Source organism: Pseudophryne corroboree, chromosome 7 (assembly GCF_028390025.1).
Source record: "Pseudophryne corroboree isolate aPseCor3 chromosome 7, aPseCor3.hap2, whole genome shotgun sequence".
NCBI lineage: Eukaryota > Metazoa > Chordata > Amphibia > Anura > Myobatrachidae > Pseudophryne > Pseudophryne corroboree.
Window position 1 is genome coordinate 509475640 of NC_086450.1, and position 20031 is coordinate 509495670.

The window sequence follows — 20031 nt, forward strand, 5'->3', positions numbered from 1 at the left end:
CAAATACAAGGCCACAACTTTGTTTGTAACGGACGCAAAATTCTCATGGAATAAGCCATCATTTAAATGACAGAACATGAGAATAAGGTTTCAGGCTGGTTGTGGGAAATTTGAGGGTTGATATTACAAAATATTAATTTCCTAAAGCAACAGACACCAAAGCACTTGCCAGATGTAACGACAGGAATGTAAAATATGCTCAAAATTAAATTAGATTTTTCCAGAGGAGAAGCCAGTAATTCCAGAAAGATGAAATGGAACGGTCCTCAGTCAGATGTCCGTATTCTACTTACAGATGTAAATGTGAAGCACTTGGATGACAACTTACCAACAAACTTTCTGGAACGTCTTGCATTCTGCATCACAAGGTCAGATTGCCATGACAACTATTAAAGGCCAACTGTAGCCTACGGACAATGCATGCCGCCATTTTGCTGGCTTTACCGATATTCATGAAAATGCATCCTAGGGAACAGTGGCAGCACCAAAGCCAAATATGGTGTCAGCCATTTTGCAAGTTGAACCAACATTCATGTCAATGCTGCCTATCTATTCTCTAGGAACCAGGGATATCACTGAGGCAAAAACTGAAGCCACCATTTTGCGTTCTGAGCTACGAAACTTGAGATTGCCAGGACCGCTAGCATGTTGTTAGGCTTCATGCTCATGTCTTCTGGTTAGGACACAAAATGGCTGCCTCCACTGCATATAGATGACTGCAAGCAGAAATTTCACCTCAGAATGCTCAGGTTACCATTGTAAAGCCACATACTAGGGTAATGGCATGCCGTACAATGAAAGCAGGTGGAGGAGAGATCCGGTCAGCAACTACAATGTATAAAAGATTAAAATATTTATTGTCGTCAACTCTTGAAACCGCTACAGGAACGTCCGCATTAGTAAATGACATCAAAGGGTTAAATTACATCAAAGACATATCCCTATACTGCTTTTGTTAAGTTCCACAAAAAAAAAATCTCAGAGGTCTAGAAACTCTGCACTAGCACACAATGCAGCATGACATATGGCTGACGTTCAGACAGCTCTGCAGTGGAATCATGCAGAGCGTGTTAGTGAAGTCTCTACAGGAGGCGGTGCGATGCTCTGCAGGCAAGTGAGGTAATAGATTATCGGAAAGATCTCTCCCACTGTGGTATTGCTCTGGTGAGATATCTGTCGCCTCCATAAAGCAAATACTCTGAAGGTCTTTGTGCCATTCAGCAGGCCTGGCTAAATAAAGTCTACATGCCGCAGCCTGCCCCCTTCCTGGTTAGTCGTCAGTCTTTTGTGCCTCATCTCTCTGCCTCTGCTGCAGGGTTCGAGTCTGCACCTCTAGTGCCGTTAGAGTGTTGTGCTCCTCCGGAGTAGCTCATGTCCATACCTATTTGCTGTCCCCTCGGGTCATGGGAAAAATGGCCGCTACTGATACCTTGCTGAAGAGGTGGGGACGTGGCCAGTGAAGAAAGGTATCCACTTTCTGAGGCTTTTAAGCGGGAAAACATGGTGAGAGCATCTGGAAAGTTTGGAGGGGTGGCGGGAGTGTTGGCGGGCGTGCCCATCTGAAGAGAAAGAATAAAGGATTTGCGTCTTAGCTGCAAGAAAACCTGTTACCTATCAACTGAAGACATGGCTTGGGTAAGGGTGGTGGTAAATATAAATATTCACTAGGAACAAGAGGCTTCACACAGACATAACACACAGTCTCCTGCATCACAGCAGTTTAAAGTGGACTGGTCACCTAGACATCATGGAGGCGGCCATATTGTGAACTGAAGACGGCCATATTGTGAGCTGAAGGCAGCCATATTGTGAGCTGAAGCAACATTCATGATAATATGTCTGATCTAAACAATGGGAACCTCATAAAAATAAGTCAGGCAGTACATCTGTGATTTCACTAGCTACTGCAAATGTTTAGGCTACTGTACATTCAGTCCACAATATGGACACCTCCAGGACTTACAAAGAGGCCCTTACACTTTCAGTATCACATGAACTTACCTATTCTTTATATATCTGTTTAATCAGACAAACCACTTAACTACTATGCTGGTAAGCTAAGATCTATGTCACATTGATGTAGCACCCTGAACTCCGAATCTGCTTACGCCATGTTTTCAGGTTCAGGTGAATTAATCTAGTTTACTGGGCCAGTACTTATTCAGGTAGACACTGAAAAAACCATATAAAATACTTGCTGTAGAACTGTGCCTGTAGAATGCATTGGAATATAAAGCCCCACAATATACTTTACAACTCCCAGGCCCTAACGTCTGTGTTATATGTAGCTCCTCACACCGTCATTGCTTTGTTCTAGCACAGAGTTCCCCACGCCCCGGCACCAATCTCTACCACAGGCTATTCCATACGGTGCACACAACTCACCATTTGGTGATGGGGAATATACGGGTGACTTGACTCCTGGAAGAAGGCGCTAAGAGCAGTCTGTAGAAGGAAGACAAATATAATATGGTAATTAGGGAGGAGAGAGAGAGAGAGAGAGAGAGAGAGAGAGAGAGAGAAAGGAAGAAAAGAGAGAGAAGGGAAGAGGAGAGCAAGAGAGAGAGAGAGAGAGAGAGAGAGAGAGAGAGAGAGAGAGGGGGTGTATAGGGGAGAAAGAGAGAGGGGATGGGGGAGAGAAGACAGGGAGAGAGAGAGAGAGAGAGAGAGAGAGAGAGAGAGAGAGAGAGAAGGGAAGCAGGGAGGGTAGGAAGGAAAGAGATCATAAAAGTGAGGGAGGACAGGAGAGAGAACAGAGGGTGAGGGATGAAGGGGAGAGAGAAAGACAGGAGGGTGTAGACGGAGAGAGAGGGAGGAGATAGAGAAAGAAAGTGAGGAGAAGGAACAGAGAGAGGGGGGGGAGAGTAGACACAACAGACATAGGTGAAGAGGAGAGAGAAGAAAGAAAGAAAGAAAGAAAGAGAAAGAAAGAAAGAAAGAGAAAGAAAGAAAAAGAAAGAAAAGGAGAGGTATAGAAGTGTGAAAGAAAGAGAAAGAGAGAAATGGAGGGGAGAGAGAGAGAGAGAGAGAGAGAGAGAGAGAGAGAGAGAGGAGAGAGAGAGAGAGAGAGAGAGAGAGAGAGAGAGAGAGTGGGGAGGAAGGAGAATGAGATGGAAGCAGAGACAGGGAGATAAAGAGGAAAAATGAAGAGCAGAGAGAGAGAGAGAACACACACTGCTGAAGTGCCAAAAGTCATGGTATAGGTGCCTAGTATCGTATAGGACTCCCTCTAGCCCGACGAAGTGCAGCAACTCGAGGTGACATCTACTTCACATGTGGACGGAAGACCTCTGGAGAGATGTTGGCCCATGCTGACTGGATGGCTTCCCAAAGCTCCCTGATATTTGTAGGCGCAGGATCTTGTGAATGGACCTCTCCACCACATCCCGTAAGTGCTTGATTAAGTTCATGTTGGGCGAATGTGGTGGCCACACTGTTCACCGGAACTCTCCAGAATGCTCCTCAGACCAATGCGTCTGGTGCCTCCTGCACTGACTGCGGATGTCATTTACGCCAGTGTCGCTTGTCGCCTTGTTGTGAGCGGCATAGCCGGTGTTCACACTGACTCATGAGATGTCAGATTACAACTGATGCAGGTCTGGGCATTTCCTAGACATCACCTTTACATATTGCTATCCTGTGACTTTTGGCACTTCAGTGTGTGTGTATTGACAATAGGCTGTACTCCTTGAGTCCTTGGCAAAATGATAGTTGGGCTGCCAGAAACGGGTGGTCTTCTGTTTGCCGGCGGTCGGGCTCCCGGCGCTCAGTATACCGGCGCCGGGAGCCCGACAGCCGGCATACCGACACTTATTTTCCCTCGTGGGGGTCCACGACCCCCATAGAGGGAGAATAAAATAGTGTGGCGTGCGTAGCGCGCCACCGTGCCCGTAGCGTGGCGAGCGCAGCGAGCCCGCAAGGGGCTCATTTGCGCACGCCAAGCTGTCGGTAAGCCGGCGGTCGGGCTCCCGGCGCCGGGATGCTGGTCGCCGGGAGCCCGACCGCCGGCCAGCCGTAGTGAACCCGCCAGAAACACCCGGTATGGTTTATAATAGGCGGCACTCCGAGCTTACATCCAGTGCATAAATTGGTTCATTGATAAACTCTCGACAGCCTGTGTCACTTGTTCATCGTTTTAGTAGATGAACGATTTTATCAAGAACATAGAAGTGATAGATACAGACATACCTCATGCAGCCAGTTAGTGGTGTAAGGCCCGGTTCCCTGCACGTGTCACACCAAGCGCTCCACATTCTGCCCTACTCCCATCAGTGGGTCCACCTGGGCTGCGCCATCGCGCTGTGCTACAAGGACGTTACCTGCGTCATTACGCACGCGCCCAAGACATTCTGTATCTATCATTTCTATTTTATATATACACACACATACACTACTGTTCAAAAGTTTTAGGCAGGTGTGAGAAAATTGCTGCAAAGTAAGAATGCTTTCAAAAATAGAAGTGTTCATTGTTTTTTTTTATCATTAGCAAAATGCAAAGTGAATGAGCAGAAGAAAAATCTAAATCAAATCAATATTTGGTGTGACCTCCCTTTGCCTTCAAAACACCATCAATTCTTCTAGGTACACTTGCACACATTTTTTGATGGAGCTCAGCAGGGAGGTTGTTCCAAACATCGTGGAGAACCAACCACAGATCTTATGTGGATGTAGGCTTGCTCAAATCCTTCTGTCTCTTCATGTAATCCCAGACAGACTCAATGCTGTTGAGATCAGGGCTCTGTGGGGGCCATATCATCACATCCAGGACTCCTTGTTCTTCTTTACGCTGAATATAGTTCTTCATGATATTGTCTGTATGTTTGGGGTCGTTGTCCTGCTGCAGAATAAATTTGGAGCCAACCAGACGTCTCCCTGATGGTATTGCATGATAGATAAGTATCTGCCTGTATTTCTCAGCATAGAAGCACAAAGAAACGGGCAACGTTGGGAACCATAGGTGCAGTAGTCAGACAAAAGGAACATAATGCATCAGATGAGACACATCATGCTTACTTCCCTTCGAAATCGGAAGATGTCCAACACTGCCATCAGCTCAGATCTGTCAGAAACCAGTGGGACCCAGGTACACCCATCTACTGTTCAGAGAAGCCTGGCCAGAAGTGGTCTTCATGGACGAACTGCAGCCAAAAAGACATACCTTCCAAGCGGCTCAGCTATGCACGAAAACATAAGAACTGGGGTATAGAAACATGGCGATATTTGGCTGTAACATAAGGCGGTTTGTTTGCTGAAGGGCCAGAGAGCGGGGTGTGATACTTTTTACCGACATGCCGACTTGTAGTATGCAGATAGGGGATGGGGTCATTAATTAATGATGCTCACACCAAACATTGATTTGATTTAGATTTTTCTTCTGCTCATTCACTTTGCATTTTGTTAGTTGATAAAAATAAACTATCAACATTTCTATTTTTGAAAGCATTCTTACTGTGCAGCAATTACAGAGAGAGAGAGGAGTAGAGGGGAGAAGTGAAAAGACGAGAGAGAGAGATTGAGGAAGCAGAGACAGAGAGAGACAAAGAGTGAGGAAGTGGAGCGAGAGAGAGAGAGTGAGGAAGCAGAGAGAGGGAGAGAGAAGAAACGGAAAGAGAGAGGAAGGAGAGAGAGAGAGAGAGATTGAGGAAGCAGAGACAGAGATCGAGGAAGTGGAGAGAGAGAAAGAGAGAGACTGAGGAAGCGGAGAGAGAGAGAAAGAGATTGAGGAAGTGGAGAGAGAAAGAGAGATTGAGAGACAGAGAGAGAGAGAGACAGAGAGATTGAGGAAGCGGAGAAAGAGATTGAGGAAGCGGAGAGAGAGACAGAGAGATACTGAGGAAGCAGTGACGGAGAGAGAGATTGAGGAAGCAGAGAGACAGAGAGAGAGAGAGAGAGACAGAGAGATTGAGGAAGCGGAGAAAGAGATTGAGGAAGCGGAGAGAGAGACAGAGAGAGACTGAGGAAGCAGTGACGGAGAGAGAGATTGAGGAAGCAGAGAGACAGAGAGAGAGAGACACAGAGAGACAGAGAGATTGAGGAAGCGGAGAAAGAGATTGAGGAAGCGGAGAGAGAGACAGAGAGATTGAGGAAGCAGTGACCGAGAGAGAGAGATTGAGGAAGCAGAGAGAGAGAGAGAGAGAGAGAGAGAGAGAGAGAGACAGAGAGATTGAGGAAGCGGAGAGAGAGATTGAGGAAGCGGAGAGAGAGACAGAGAGAGATTGAGGAAGCAGTGACCGAGAGATTGAGGAAGCAGAGAGAGAGATTGAGGAAGCAGAGAGAGAGAGACAGAGAGACAGAGAGATTGAGGAAGCGGAGAGAGAGATTGAGGAAGCGGAGAGAGAGACAGAGAGAGATTGAGGAAGCAGTGACCGAAAGAGAGATTGAGGAAGGAGAGAGAGAGACAGAGACATTGAGGAAGCGGAGAGAGAGAGAGAGAGAGATTGAGGAAGCGGAGAGAGATTGAGGAAGTGGAGAGAGAGAGAGAGTGTGAGGAAGCGGAGAGAGAGAGAGTGAGTTAGTGGGGAGAGAGAGAGAGGGATATAGTTACAGAGACGGAACGAATATGCTGCAATCACCTCATATTGCCAATGTGCTGCCCGTAGTAGTTGCTCTGCCTGGTCTGTGGCACATCCCGCTGCCAGTACAAACTGGGACACCAGCAGCTGCTGCTTCAACTGCTCTATGTCACCAGACATCCCGACGGGTGCTTTACCCACAGCACAAGTGACAAGTGCCACCAAAGGGATATAGGAACTCCAATCTGCAACACAGAAAATACATCATGTGGAGGGGTACTCTGCACTGTACACAGACTAACACACACAATACACCATGTACAGGAGTACTCTGCACCGTACACTGACTAACCCACACAATACACCATGTACAGGAGTACTCTGCACCGTACACTGACTAACCCACACAATACACCATGTACAGGAGTACTCTGCACCGTGCACAGACTAACACACACAATACACCATGTACAGGAGTACTCTGCACCGTGCACAGACTAACACACACAATACACCATGTACAGGAGTACACTGCACCGTACACAGACTAACACACACAATACACCATGTACAGGAGTACACTGCACCGTACACAGACTAACACACACAATACACCATGTACAGGAGTACTCTGCACCGTACACTGACTAACCCACACAATACACCATGTACAGGAGTACTCTGCACCGTGCACAGACTAACACACACAATACACCATGGACAGGAGTACTCTGCACCGTGCACTGACTAACACACACAGTACACCATGTACAGGAGTACACTGCACCGTGCACAGACTAACACACACAATACACCATGTACAGGAGTACACTGCACCGTGCACAGACTAACACACACAATACACCATGGACAGGAGTACACTGCACCTTGCACAGACGAACACACAATACACCATGTACAGGAGTACACTGCACCGTGCACATACTAACACACACAATACACCATGTACAGGAGTACTCTGCACCGTGCACAGACTAACACACACAATACACCATGGACAGGAGTACTCTGCACCGTGCACTGACTAACACACACAGTACACCATGTACAGGAGTACACTGCACCGTGCACAGACTAACACACACAATACACCATGTACAGGAGTACACTGCACCGTGCACAGACTAACACACACAATACACCATGGACAGGAGTACACTGCACCTTGCACAGACGAACACACAATACACCATGTACAGGAGTACACTGCACCGTGCACATACTAACACACACAATACACCATGTACAGAAGCACACTGCACCATGCACAGACTAACACACACAATACACCATGTACAGGAATACACTGCACTATGCACATACTAACACACACAATACACCATGTACAGGGGAGTACATGGCACCGTGCACATACTAACACACACAATGCACCATGTACAGGAGCACACTGCACCATGCACAGACTAACACACACAATACACCATGTACAGGAGTACACTACACGGTTCACAGACTAACACACAGAATGCACCATGGCCCTCATTCCGAGTCGTTTCGCTCGTTATTTTTCATCGCATCGCAGTGAAATTTCGCTTAGTGCGCATGCGCAATATTCGCACTGCGACTGCGCCAAGTAACTTTGCTATGAAGATAGTATTTTTACTCACGGCTTTTTCTTCGCTCCGGCGATCGTAGTGTGATTGACAGGAAATGGGTGTTACTGGGCGGAAACATGGCGTTTTATGGGCGTGTGGTTGAAAACGCTACCGTTTCCGGAAAAAACGCAGGAGTGGTCGGAGAAACGGGGGAGTGTCTGAGCGAACGCTGGGTGTGTTTGTGACGTCAAACCAGGAACGACAAGCACTGAACTGATCGCAGATGCCGAGTAAGTGTGGAGCTACTCTGAAACTGCTAAGTAGTTTGTAATCGCAATATTGCGAATACATCGTTCGCAATTTTAAGATGCTAAGATACACTCCCAGTAGGCGGTGGCTTAGCGTGTGTAACTCTGCTAAATTCGCCTTGCGACCGATCAACTCGGAATGAGGGCCCATATACAGGAGTACACTGCACTGTACACATACTAACACACACAATACACCATGTACAGGAGTACACTGCACTGTGCAGCACAGACTAACACACACAATACACCATGTACACGGGAGTACACTGCACCGTGCACAGACTAACACACATAATGCACCATGTACAGGAGTACACTGCACCGTGCACAGACTAACACACACAATACACCATGTACAGGAGTACACTGCACCTTGCACAGACTAACACACACAATACACCATGTGGAGGAGTACACAGCACCGTTCACAGACTAACACACAGAATGCACCATATACAGGAGTATACTGCACTGTGCACATACTAAACACACACAATACACCATATACAGGGGAGTACATGGCACCATGCACAGACTAACACACACAATACACCATGTACAGGAGTACACTGCACCGTGCACAGACTAACACACATAATGCACCATGTACAGGAGTACACTGCACCATGCACAGACTAACACACAATACACCATGTACAGGAGTACACTGCACCGTGCACATACTAACACACACAATATACCATGTACAGGAGTACACTGCACCGTGCACAGACTAACACACAGAATGCACCATATACAGGAGTACACTGCACCGTGCACATACTAACACACACAATATACCATGTACAGGAGTACTCTGCACCGTGCACAGACTAACACACAGAATGCACCATATACAGGAGTATACTGCACTGTGCACATACTAACACACACAATACAGCATATACAGGGGAGTACATGGCACCATGCACAGACTAACACACACAATACACCATGTACAGGAGTACACTGCACCGTTCACAGACTAACACACACAATACACCATGTACAGGAGTACACTGCTCCGTGCACATACTAACACCCACAATACACCATGTACAGGGGAGTACACTGCATCGTTCACAGACTAACACACCATGTACAAGAGTATACTGCACTATGCACAGACTAACACACACACACACACACACACACACACACACACAATACACCATGTACAGGAGTACACTGCATTGTGCACAGACTAACACACACACAATACACCATGTACAGGAGTACACTGCACCGTGTACAGACTAACACACAGAATTCACCATGTACAGGAGTACACTGCACTGTGCACAGACAATACACCCTGTATAGCAGTACACTGCACCACATACATAGACAATACACCCTGTATATACACAGACAATACACCATGTACAGGAGTACACTGCACCGTGCACAGACTAACACACATAATGCACCATGTACAGGAGTACACTGCACCATGCACAGACTAACACACACAATACACCATGTACAGGAGTACACTGCACCGGGCAGACTAACACACACAATACACCATGTACAGGAGTACACTACACGGTTCACAGACTAACACACAGAATGCACCATGGCCCTCATTCCGAGTCGTTTCGCTCGTTATTTTTCATCGCATCGCAGTGAAATTTCGCTTAGTGCGCATGCGCAATATTCGCACTGCGACTGCGCCAAGTAACTTTGCTATGAAGATAGTATTTTTACTCACGGCTTTTTCTTCGCTCCGGCGATCGTAGTGTGATTGACAGGAAATGGGTGTTACTGGGCGGAAACATGGCGTTTTATGGGCGTGTGGTTGAAAACGCTACCGTTTCCGGAAAAAACGCAGGAGTGGTCGGAGAAACGGGGGAGTGTCTGAGCGAACGCTGGGTGTGTTTGTGACGTCAAACCAGGAACGACAAGCACTGAACTGATCGCAGATGCCGAGTAAGTGTGGAGCTACTCTGAAACTGCTAAGTAGTTTGTAATCGCAATATTGCGAATACATCGTTCGCAATTTTAAGATGCTAAGATACACTCCCAGTAGGCGGTGGCTTAGCGTGTGTAACTCTGCTAAATTCGCCTTGCGACCGATCAACTCGGAATGAGGGCCCATATACAGGAGTACACTGCACTGTACACATACTAACACACACAATACACCATGTACAGGAGTACACTGCACTGTGCAGCACAGACTAACACACACAATACACCATGTACACGGGAGTACACTGCACCGTGCACAGACTAACACACATAATGCACCATGTACAGGAGTACACTGCACCGTGCACAGACTAACACACACAATACACCATGTACAGGAGTACACTGCACCTTGCACAGACTAACACACACAATACACCATGTGGAGGAGTACACAGCACCGTTCACAGACTAACACACAGAATGCACCATATACAGGAGTATACTGCACTGTGCACATACTAAACACACACAATACACCATATACAGGGGAGTACATGGCACCATGCACAGACTAACACACACAATACACCATGTACAGGAGTACACTGCACCGTGCACAGACTAACACACATAATGCACCATGTACAGGAGTACACTGCACCATGCACAGACTAACACACAATACACCATGTACAGGAGTACACTGCACCGTGCACATACTAACACACACAATATACCATGTACAGGAGTACACTGCACCGTGCACAGACTAACACACAGAATGCACCATATACAGGAGTACACTGCACCGTGCACATACTAACACACACAATATACCATGTACAGGAGTACTCTGCACCGTGCACAGACTAACACACAGAATGCACCATATACAGGAGTATACTGCACTGTGCACATACTAACACACACAATACAGCATATACAGGGGAGTACATGGCACCATGCACAGACTAACACACACAATACACCATGTACAGGAGTACACTGCACCGTTCACAGACTAACACACACAATACACCATGTACAGGAGTACACTGCTCCGTGCACATACTAACACCCACAATACACCATGTACAGGGGAGTACACTGCATCGTTCACAGACTAACACACCATGTACAAGAGTATACTGCACTATGCACAGACTAACACACACACACACACACACACACACACACACACACACACACACACACACACACACACAATACACCATGTACAGGAGTACACTGCATTGTGCACAGACTAACACACACACAATACACCATGTACAGGAGTACACTGCACCGTGTACAGACTAACACACAGAATTCACCATGTACAGGAGTACACTGCACTGTGCACAGACAATACACCCTGTATAGCAGTACACTGCACCACATACATAGACAATACACCCTGTATATACACAGACAATACACCATGTACAGGAGTACACTGCACCGTGCACAGACTAACACACATAATGCACCATGTACAGGAGTACACTGCACCATGCACAGACTAACACACACAATACACCATGTACAGGAGTACACTGCACCGGGCAGACTAACACACACAATACACTGTGTACAGGAGTACACTGCACTGTGCACAGACAATACACCCTGTATAGCAGTACACTGCACCACAGACAATACACCCTGTATAGCAGCACACTGCAATACACACATACAATATACACCCTTTATAGCAACACACAGTACAACCCACCCTGTATAGCAGCACACAGCACCACACACAGACAATACACCCTGTATAGCAGTACACAGCACCGCACACAGACAACACACAGACAATACATCCTGTATAGCAGTACACTGCACCACATACACAGACAATACATCCTGTATAGCAGTACACTGCACCACATACACAGACAATACTCTCTGTATAGCAGCACACAGCACCACACACAGACAATACACCCTGTATAGCAGCACACAGCACCACACACAGACAATACACCCTGTATAGCAGTACACAGCACCGCACACAGACAATACATCCTGTATAGCAGTACACTGCACCACATACACAGACAATACATCCTGTATAGCAGTACACTGCACCACATACACAGACAATACTCTCTGTATAGCAGCACACAGCACCACACACAGACAATACACCCTGTATAGCAGTACACAGCACCGCACACAGACAATACATCCTGTATAGCAGTACACTGCACCACATACACAGACAATACATCCTGTATAGCAGTACACTGCACCACATACACAGACAATACTCTCTGTATAGCAGTACACAGCACCGCACACAGACAATACATCCTTTATAGCAGTAAACTGCACCACATACATAGACAATACACCCTGTATATACACAGACAATACACCATGTACAGGAGTACACTGCACCACACAACAGACAATACACCCTGTATAGCAGCACACAGCACCACACACAGAGAGTACACCCTGTATAGCAGCACACAGCACCACACACACAGACAGTACACCCTGTATAGCAGCACACAGCACCACACACAGACAGTACACCCTGTATAGCAGCACACAGCACCACACACATACAATACACCCTGTATAGCAGCACACAGCACCACACACATACAATACACCCTGTATAGCAGCACACAGCACCACACACACATACAATACACCCTGTATAGCAGCACACAGCACCACACACATACAATACACCCTGTATAGCAGCACACAGCACCACACACAGAATAACACAGATTAGTCTATAGCAGGATCTTTGTTACATGCAATACACACAAATGCACTGTCTCTGACACCAGTAAATATACTCGCATATACCCATAGATTCCACATTAGCAAACTATTTATGCTCCACCATATTCACACTAAAATCCTGTATATTCAGATGCACAAGATTCCATGTCAACAAACACAACACAAGCACTGTGTGTACTATATGTGTAATATACATCTATACCACACAACACTGCAGACTCACCAGTGCACACAGATGTGAGGACATACCGTGCTGCACACACTCACATGTAGACGTGCATATATACATATATAAACACAACACAGAGCACACTCACTGCCTCCCGCACCACTACTCAGCAGCCAGCAGCGACAGCCCAGAGATGTGTGGACGAGCAGGGCCTGCTGGGAGATGTAGTTTGTTCCCTGTATAACTGGGAATCACAGATGAAGGCGGTGGAAGCTGTATCTGAACCAATGGAACATACGTTCACAGCACATATAGAAATAAATGACATATAAGGTGCCGCAACCTTTATAATTGTCATAGTTATATCTGTTTTGTTAGCCACCTTATAGCAATATTCCCTTATCCAGCTTGCAGAGTAACATACTGAGACTTGGAGACATTGAAGAAGTGCTACTATGCCACTGTTATTATTATCATCCTTCATTTAAAGTGTGCCACAAAGGATCTGTTATATTCGGAATTGCAATAGAGAATTGTGCAATTTCTTTATAATGTACACAGAAAACAACATATACAGAGAGAAGTGCTCCTGTGCAATTTATTATACACAGACAACAACAGATACTGAGAGAAGTGCTCCTGTGCAATGTATTATACACTGAGAACAACAGAAACTGAGAGAAGTTATCCTGTGCAATTTATTATACACTGAGAACAATAGATACTGAGAGAAGTTATCCTGTGCAATTTATTATACACTGAGAACAACAGATACTGAGAGAAGTGCTCCTGTGCAATTTATTATACACTGAGAACAACAGATACTGAGAGAAGTTATCCTGTGCAATTTATTATACACTGAGAACAATAGATACCGAGAGAAGTTATCCTGTGCAATTTATTATACACTGACAACAGATACTGAAAGAAGTGCTCCTGTGCAATTTATTATACACCAAGAACAACAGATACTGAAAGAAGTGCTCCTGTGCAATTTATTATACACCGAGAACAACAGATACTGAAAGTGCTCCTGTGCAATGTATTATACAGAGAACAACAGATACTGAGGGAAGTGCTCCTGTGCAATGTATTATACAGAGAACAACAGATACTGAGAGAAGTGCTCCTGTGCAATGTATTATACAGAGAACAACAGATACTGAGGGAAGTGCTCCTGTGCAATGTATTATACAGAGAACAACAGATACTGAGAGAAGTGCTCCTGTGCAATGTATTATACAGAGAACAACAGATACTGAGAGAAGTGATCCTGCCCAATTAAAAAAAAAAAGAAAACAAGATATTAAGAGAAGTGCCCCTGTGCAATTTATTATACACAGAGAAGAACAGATACTGAGAGAAGTGCCCCTGTGCAATTTATTATACAGAGAACAACAGATACTGAGAGAAGTGCCCCTGTGCAATTTATTATACAGAGAACAATAGATACTGAGGGAAGTGATCCTGCGCAATTTATTATACAGAGAACAAGATATTAAGAGAAGTGCCCCTGTGCAATTTATTATACAGAGAACAACAGATACTGAGAGAAGTGCTCCTGTGCAATTTATTATACACAGAGAACACAGATACTGAGAGAAGTGATCCTGTGCAATTTATTATACAGAGAACAACAGGTACTGAGAGAAGTGCTCCTGTGCAATGTATTATACACAGAGAACAACAGATACTGAGAGAAGTGCCCCTGTGCAATGTATTATACAGAGAACAACAGATACTGAGAGAAGTGCTCCTGTGCAATTTATTATACACAGAGAACAACAGATACTGAGAGAAGTGCTCCTGTGCAATGTATTATACACTGACAACAGATACTGAGAGAAGTGCTCCTGTGCAATGTATTATACACAGAGAACAACAGATACTGAGAGAAGTGCTACTGTGGAATTTATTATACACTGAGAACAGATACTGAGAGAAGTGCTCCTGTGCAATGTATTATACCATATGCATCAATGCCCTTTTCCTGTAGGCAAATGCTTTTTCAAAACAAACGAATCAGGACATGAAGGTATGCTGAGACTTGTGGTTCCACAACATCATTAGTATTATTATCAATCCTTTATTTAGCATTGTAGACCAGACAGCATGCCTCATGCCCCATACAGGTGTGTGCAGTGCTGAAGATATAACACAATGCATGTGAGGATAACCTCACAGCACCATGTAGAATGTCAGAGTTATGTGGCTCTGGCTAATGCCGACAGGAGAGTACTTCAGAGTTGATCGCAGCAGCAAATTTGTTAGCAGTTGGGCAAAAGCATGTGCACTGCAGGTGGGGCAGATGTAACATGTGCAGAGAGAGTTAGATTTGGGTGTGGTGTGTTCAATCTGCAATCTAAATTGCAGTGTAAAAATAAAGCAGCCAGTATTTACCCTGCACAGAAACAATATACCCCACGCAAATCTAACTAACTATCTCTGCACATGTTACACCTGCCCCACCTGCAGTGCACATGGTTTTGCCCAACTGCTGACAAATTTGCTGCTGCAATCAACTATGAATTTCCCCCCATGACAGGAGAGCCCCACTGCTGCTCACATGCCCTGATGCTGCTGCTGCTCAGACAGGAACTACACTTCCCGGCATGCACCGTTTTGTTTGTGTAGTGAGGTCATAATGCAGGCTCAGCTCCCAGCCAATAGGGGCCTGAGCTGTGGCAGTGTCAGGCCATATAAGGTAAACATGCCGCTCACCAATAGCAGTGCAGGAGTCGGTGGTGTGGGAGTGGCTTGCTAGTGATGGACAGGCCAGGCTGGCAGGCAGCGTGTGATGTGTGTGCATGACCCTGGTTTCACGGTCACTGTGACGTCACTCTCTGGGAATAGTAGATTATATACTGTGTATTATACAGTCTGTCAGTGCACTGATGTGACCTGCTGCTGCTGCAGCAATACTTAGGGAATACAATACTGGGCACAATACACATCATAAAGATAAAAAAAAATCCCCCAAACTAGGGGGTATATTTACTAAGATTCGTATTTGTGACGATTTGGTGGGAGTTTAATCTCGAATTGTATCGGTCGTGTTTTTTTTCAACTTTTTGAATAAAGTGCATGTAATTTACTAAGCTGCCGAGTTGTCTTCTTTTCTATTTTCTGATGTCGATGTGATTCGTATTGTCGGCCAGTGTTTTACGGGAGTGATTAGTGAAACACTGTCGGACTTAACACAATGAATCCCGGCCGGATCAGTGAGATCCATGCAGGGCTTCATTGTGTACATTATATGAAGTGTGGATAGTGTTAAAAATCCTAAAAAAAATTGCGTGGGGTCCCCCCTCCTAAGTATAACCAGCCTCGGGCTCTTTGAGCCGTTCCTGGTTGTAAAAATACAGGGGGAAAAATGACTGGGGTCCCCTCATATTCAAATAACCAGCACCGGGCTCTGCGTCCGGTACTGGTTCAAAAAATACGGGGGACAAATGACGTAGGAGTCCCCCGTATTTTTTAAACCAAGTCCGGGCTCCACTAGCCAGAGAGATAATGCCACAGCCGGGGGACACTTTTATATAGGTCCCTGCGGCCGTGGCATTACCCCCCCAACTAGTCACCACTGGCCAGGGTACCCTGGAGGAGTGGGGACCCCTTAAATCAAGGGGTCCCCCCCTCCAGCCACCCAAGGACCAGGGGCGAAGCCGGAGGCTGTCCCCCCCATCCGTGGGCGGCGGATGGGAGGCTGATAGCCTTTTGTGTAAAAAAAAAGAATATTTTGTTGTAGAAGAACTACAAGTCCCAGCAAGCCTCCCCCACAAGCTGGTACTTGGAGAACCACAAGTACCAGCATGCGGGAAAATAACGGGCCCGCTGGTACCTGTAGTTCTACTACAAAAAAATACCCCCAAAAATACACAACACACACACCGTGATAGTACAACTTTAATTGACATACATGCACACTTACACACATACTTACCTATGTTGACACGGAGCACCTCGGTCCCCTAGTCCACGTAGAATCCACGGGGTACTTGTAAATAAAAATTATACTTACAAACAATCCGGCGTCGTTCTGTCCTCTTCTTTAACTTTGTAATCCACGTACTTGTTTAAAATAAAAAAACGAAAAACCCGGTCCACGCTACTAAAGGGGTTCCATGTTTACACATGGAACCCCTTTCCCCGACTGGCGGGACCCCCCGTGACTTCTGTCAGTGAAGGTCCTGCCAGCCAATCAGGGAGCGCCACTTCATGGCACTCTCCTGATTGGCTGTGCGCTCCCGCATTGTCAATCAGGAGGAGCGCACTGGTTACAATGTAGCGTAGCGCAGCTCCATTATAACCAATGATGGGAACTTTGCAGTCTGCAGTTAACAAGAGTGACCCCAATTAACTTCGCCTATATAAAAGTGTCCCTCGGGTGAGGCATTATCTCTCTGGCTAGTGGAGCCCGGTGCTGGTTTAAAAAATACGGGGGACCCCCTACGTGTTTTGTCCCCAGGATTTTTTGAACCAGGACCGGACGCAGAGCCCGGTGCTGGTTGTTTAAATATGGGGGGACCCTAAACATTTTTCCCCCTGTATTACACAGGTTCTGTGGCCAATTAATACCAGGTGACCTGCAGGCTTGATCCTGTGTACTTCATAAGTGTCCCGGTTTAAAGGGGTAGTATGGCATACCTCCCAACTGTGCCGAATACAGCGGGACAGTCCTGCTAATTGGACACTGTCCCGCTGTCTCACCCGCGGGCTGCAGTGTCCCGCGGCCATGGACGGTAAATGCTAAATCCAAGTGGGCTAAAGCACCTCTGACATCAGGGGGAGGAGGTAGTACTCTCACTATCCACGCCAACAACTACTCCCTTTAGTAACCTGGTGGCGAGCGGAGCTAGTCCGTGAGGGTACATTTCGAGTATCCTGTTCCCGTCTGTCCTCCCCCTGATGCAGAGCAGCCAGTGATTAGGTATTCCCCTAAAGTCACTTCCGGCGGGACTCAACAATGTTAGGAACATGTGTGGAGGACAGAATATTATTCAGGGGGAAATTGGGGATGAAATGCCGGCCGACGGGATGCCAGCTGCCAGTATCCTGACAGTGAGGCGGGTCCCCTCGCGGGCTCTCTGCGCTCTCCACACTTTGGGTCCTCGTACCACTTGGTTGGTGGCGTGGACCTACCAACCGAGTGGGAATTATGTGGGGGAGGGTGGGCATTCCGACTGCCGGCAATATGGCAGCTGTCGGGAGTCCAGCGTCGGGTTCCTGAACCCTCACACTATGAAAAAGATACTTGGAAATGCTTTGACTCGTGTAGTTAGAGTTGCTGCTTACCTGGATAGAAACTTCTTTGTGTGGAATAAACCGTTTGTGATTTTTTTACCACTGGCTGATAAATGTCAATAAACGACATTTACATTGGGATACCTGAAGGAGTGGCCCTGGAGCCTTATGTTATATGCAGAGATACAAGTGGATCGCAGTGAGTGAGCTGTATAGGGGGCAACCCCGTCCAATTATTTGGTGCTGGTGTCTATTTGGAGACTGATAGGCCCAGATTTATCAAGCCTTGGAGAGTGACAAACTGCATGGAGATAAAGTACCAGCCAATCAGCTCCTGTCATTTTTCAAACACAGCCTGTAACATGACACTTGGGAGCTGATTGGCTGATACTTTATCACCGTGCAATTTATCACCCTCCAAGCCTTGATAAATATAAGCCGTTGGGCTAGATGCATCATCGCTTTAAAAGTGATAAAATGGAGAAAGTGCCAGCCAATCAGCTCCTAACTGCCATGTCACAGGTTGTTTGAAAAATGGAAGTTAGGAGCTGATTGGTTGGTACATTTTCTTTCTCCATTTTATCACTGTTCAAGCAATAATGTATCTGGCCCATAGGGGGACATGTACTAAGCAGTGATGGCAACCAATCAGCTGCTCTGTATATGTTTAAAGTATTCAAATTATAAATGTTACGTCAGTGCTGATTGGTTGCCATGGGCAACTTCTCCACTGGCTCACTTCTCCACTCTTATCACTGCTTAGTACAACTCTCCCTTAGTCTGTAACTTGACAGTTAGGAGCTGATTGGCTGGCACTTTATCACCGTGCAATTTATCACTCTCCAAGGCTTGATAAATCTGTCCCTTAGGGGGACATTTACTAAGCAGTGATAAGAGCGGAGAAGTGAGCCAGTGGAGAAATTGCCCCATCAACCAATCAGCAGCTCTGTATCATTTTATAGTATGCAAATTATAGATGTTACTTTCGTGCTGATTGGTTGCCATGGGCAACTTCTCCGCTGGCTCACTTCTCTGCTCTTATCACTGCTTAGTAAATATCCCCCTATGTCTGTAACCTGGCAGTTAGAAGCTGATTGGTTGGTACTTTATCACCGTGAACTTTTTCACTTTTCAAGGCTTAGTACATCTCCTCCTTTATGTTTTCTTTCCGAAACCCCGAGATTACTTCAGAGACATTGGAAATCTGGATTTACAGGGGAGTACAGCCATTCTTTCATATTAGCGCCTTCTCCACCCAATATAATTGTATTTATATATTCAGGTACTGGATGGTTACTGCCAGTGACGTTCCCGAAAAGCATGGGATGGGATCTCCTCTATGCGGACAAGTGTAAGACATCATGTAGCCGAGTACACTGACAATTGGCACAAAATGCAGGACTGCAGGTCTTTTCTCATCCAGGCTCATTGTCATAGTTACCGTCAGGCCCAGGTTTTAAAAGTTACTCCTGAAAAATAATGACATTGTTTATAATGGAAGGATGCTGGGAGCAGCTCAGTGCATTAGAAAC

The 20031-nt window shown here is 46.1% G+C and overlaps 1 protein-coding gene across 2 annotated transcripts; it reads right to left on the minus strand.

Annotated features, from left to right (window-relative positions):
* Window positions 1–840: 840 nt before the first annotated feature.
* Window positions 841–13505, minus strand: LOC134945883 (UBA-like domain-containing protein 1). Of its 2 annotated transcripts, none has more exons than XM_063935435.1 (4): window positions 13404–13505; window positions 6573–6757; window positions 2386–2445; window positions 841–1559 (listed from the first exon to the last, which is right to left on the minus strand). In XM_063935435.1, the coding sequence occupies exons 2-4, from the start codon at window positions 6690–6692 to the stop codon at window positions 1293–1295; spliced, it is 447 nt and encodes a 148-aa protein (XP_063791505.1). In that variant the 5' UTR covers window positions 6693–6757; window positions 13404–13505; the 3' UTR covers window positions 841–1292. The 2 variants fall into 2 exon arrangements, with proteins under 2 accessions (XP_063791505.1, XP_063791506.1); XM_063935436.1 differs by lacking the exon at window positions 13404–13505 and adding an exon at window positions 13310–13395.
* Between the last annotated feature and the right edge of the window lie 6526 nt (window positions 13506–20031).

Coding starts and splice junctions, on each gene's coding strand:
- LOC134945883 (XM_063935435.1), bottom strand. CDS start 6,692: ATGTCTGGTGACATAGAGCAGTTGAAGCAGCAGCTGCTGGTGTCCCAG. Junction 2,446..6,572: donor CAGCACATTGGCAATATGAG/GTGATTGCAGCA, acceptor TTCCTTCTACAG/ACTGCTCTTAGCGCCTTCTT. Junction 1,560..2,385: donor ATATTCCCCATCACCAAATG/GTGAGTTGTGTG, acceptor CTTTCTCTTCAG/ATGGGCACGCCCGCCAACAC.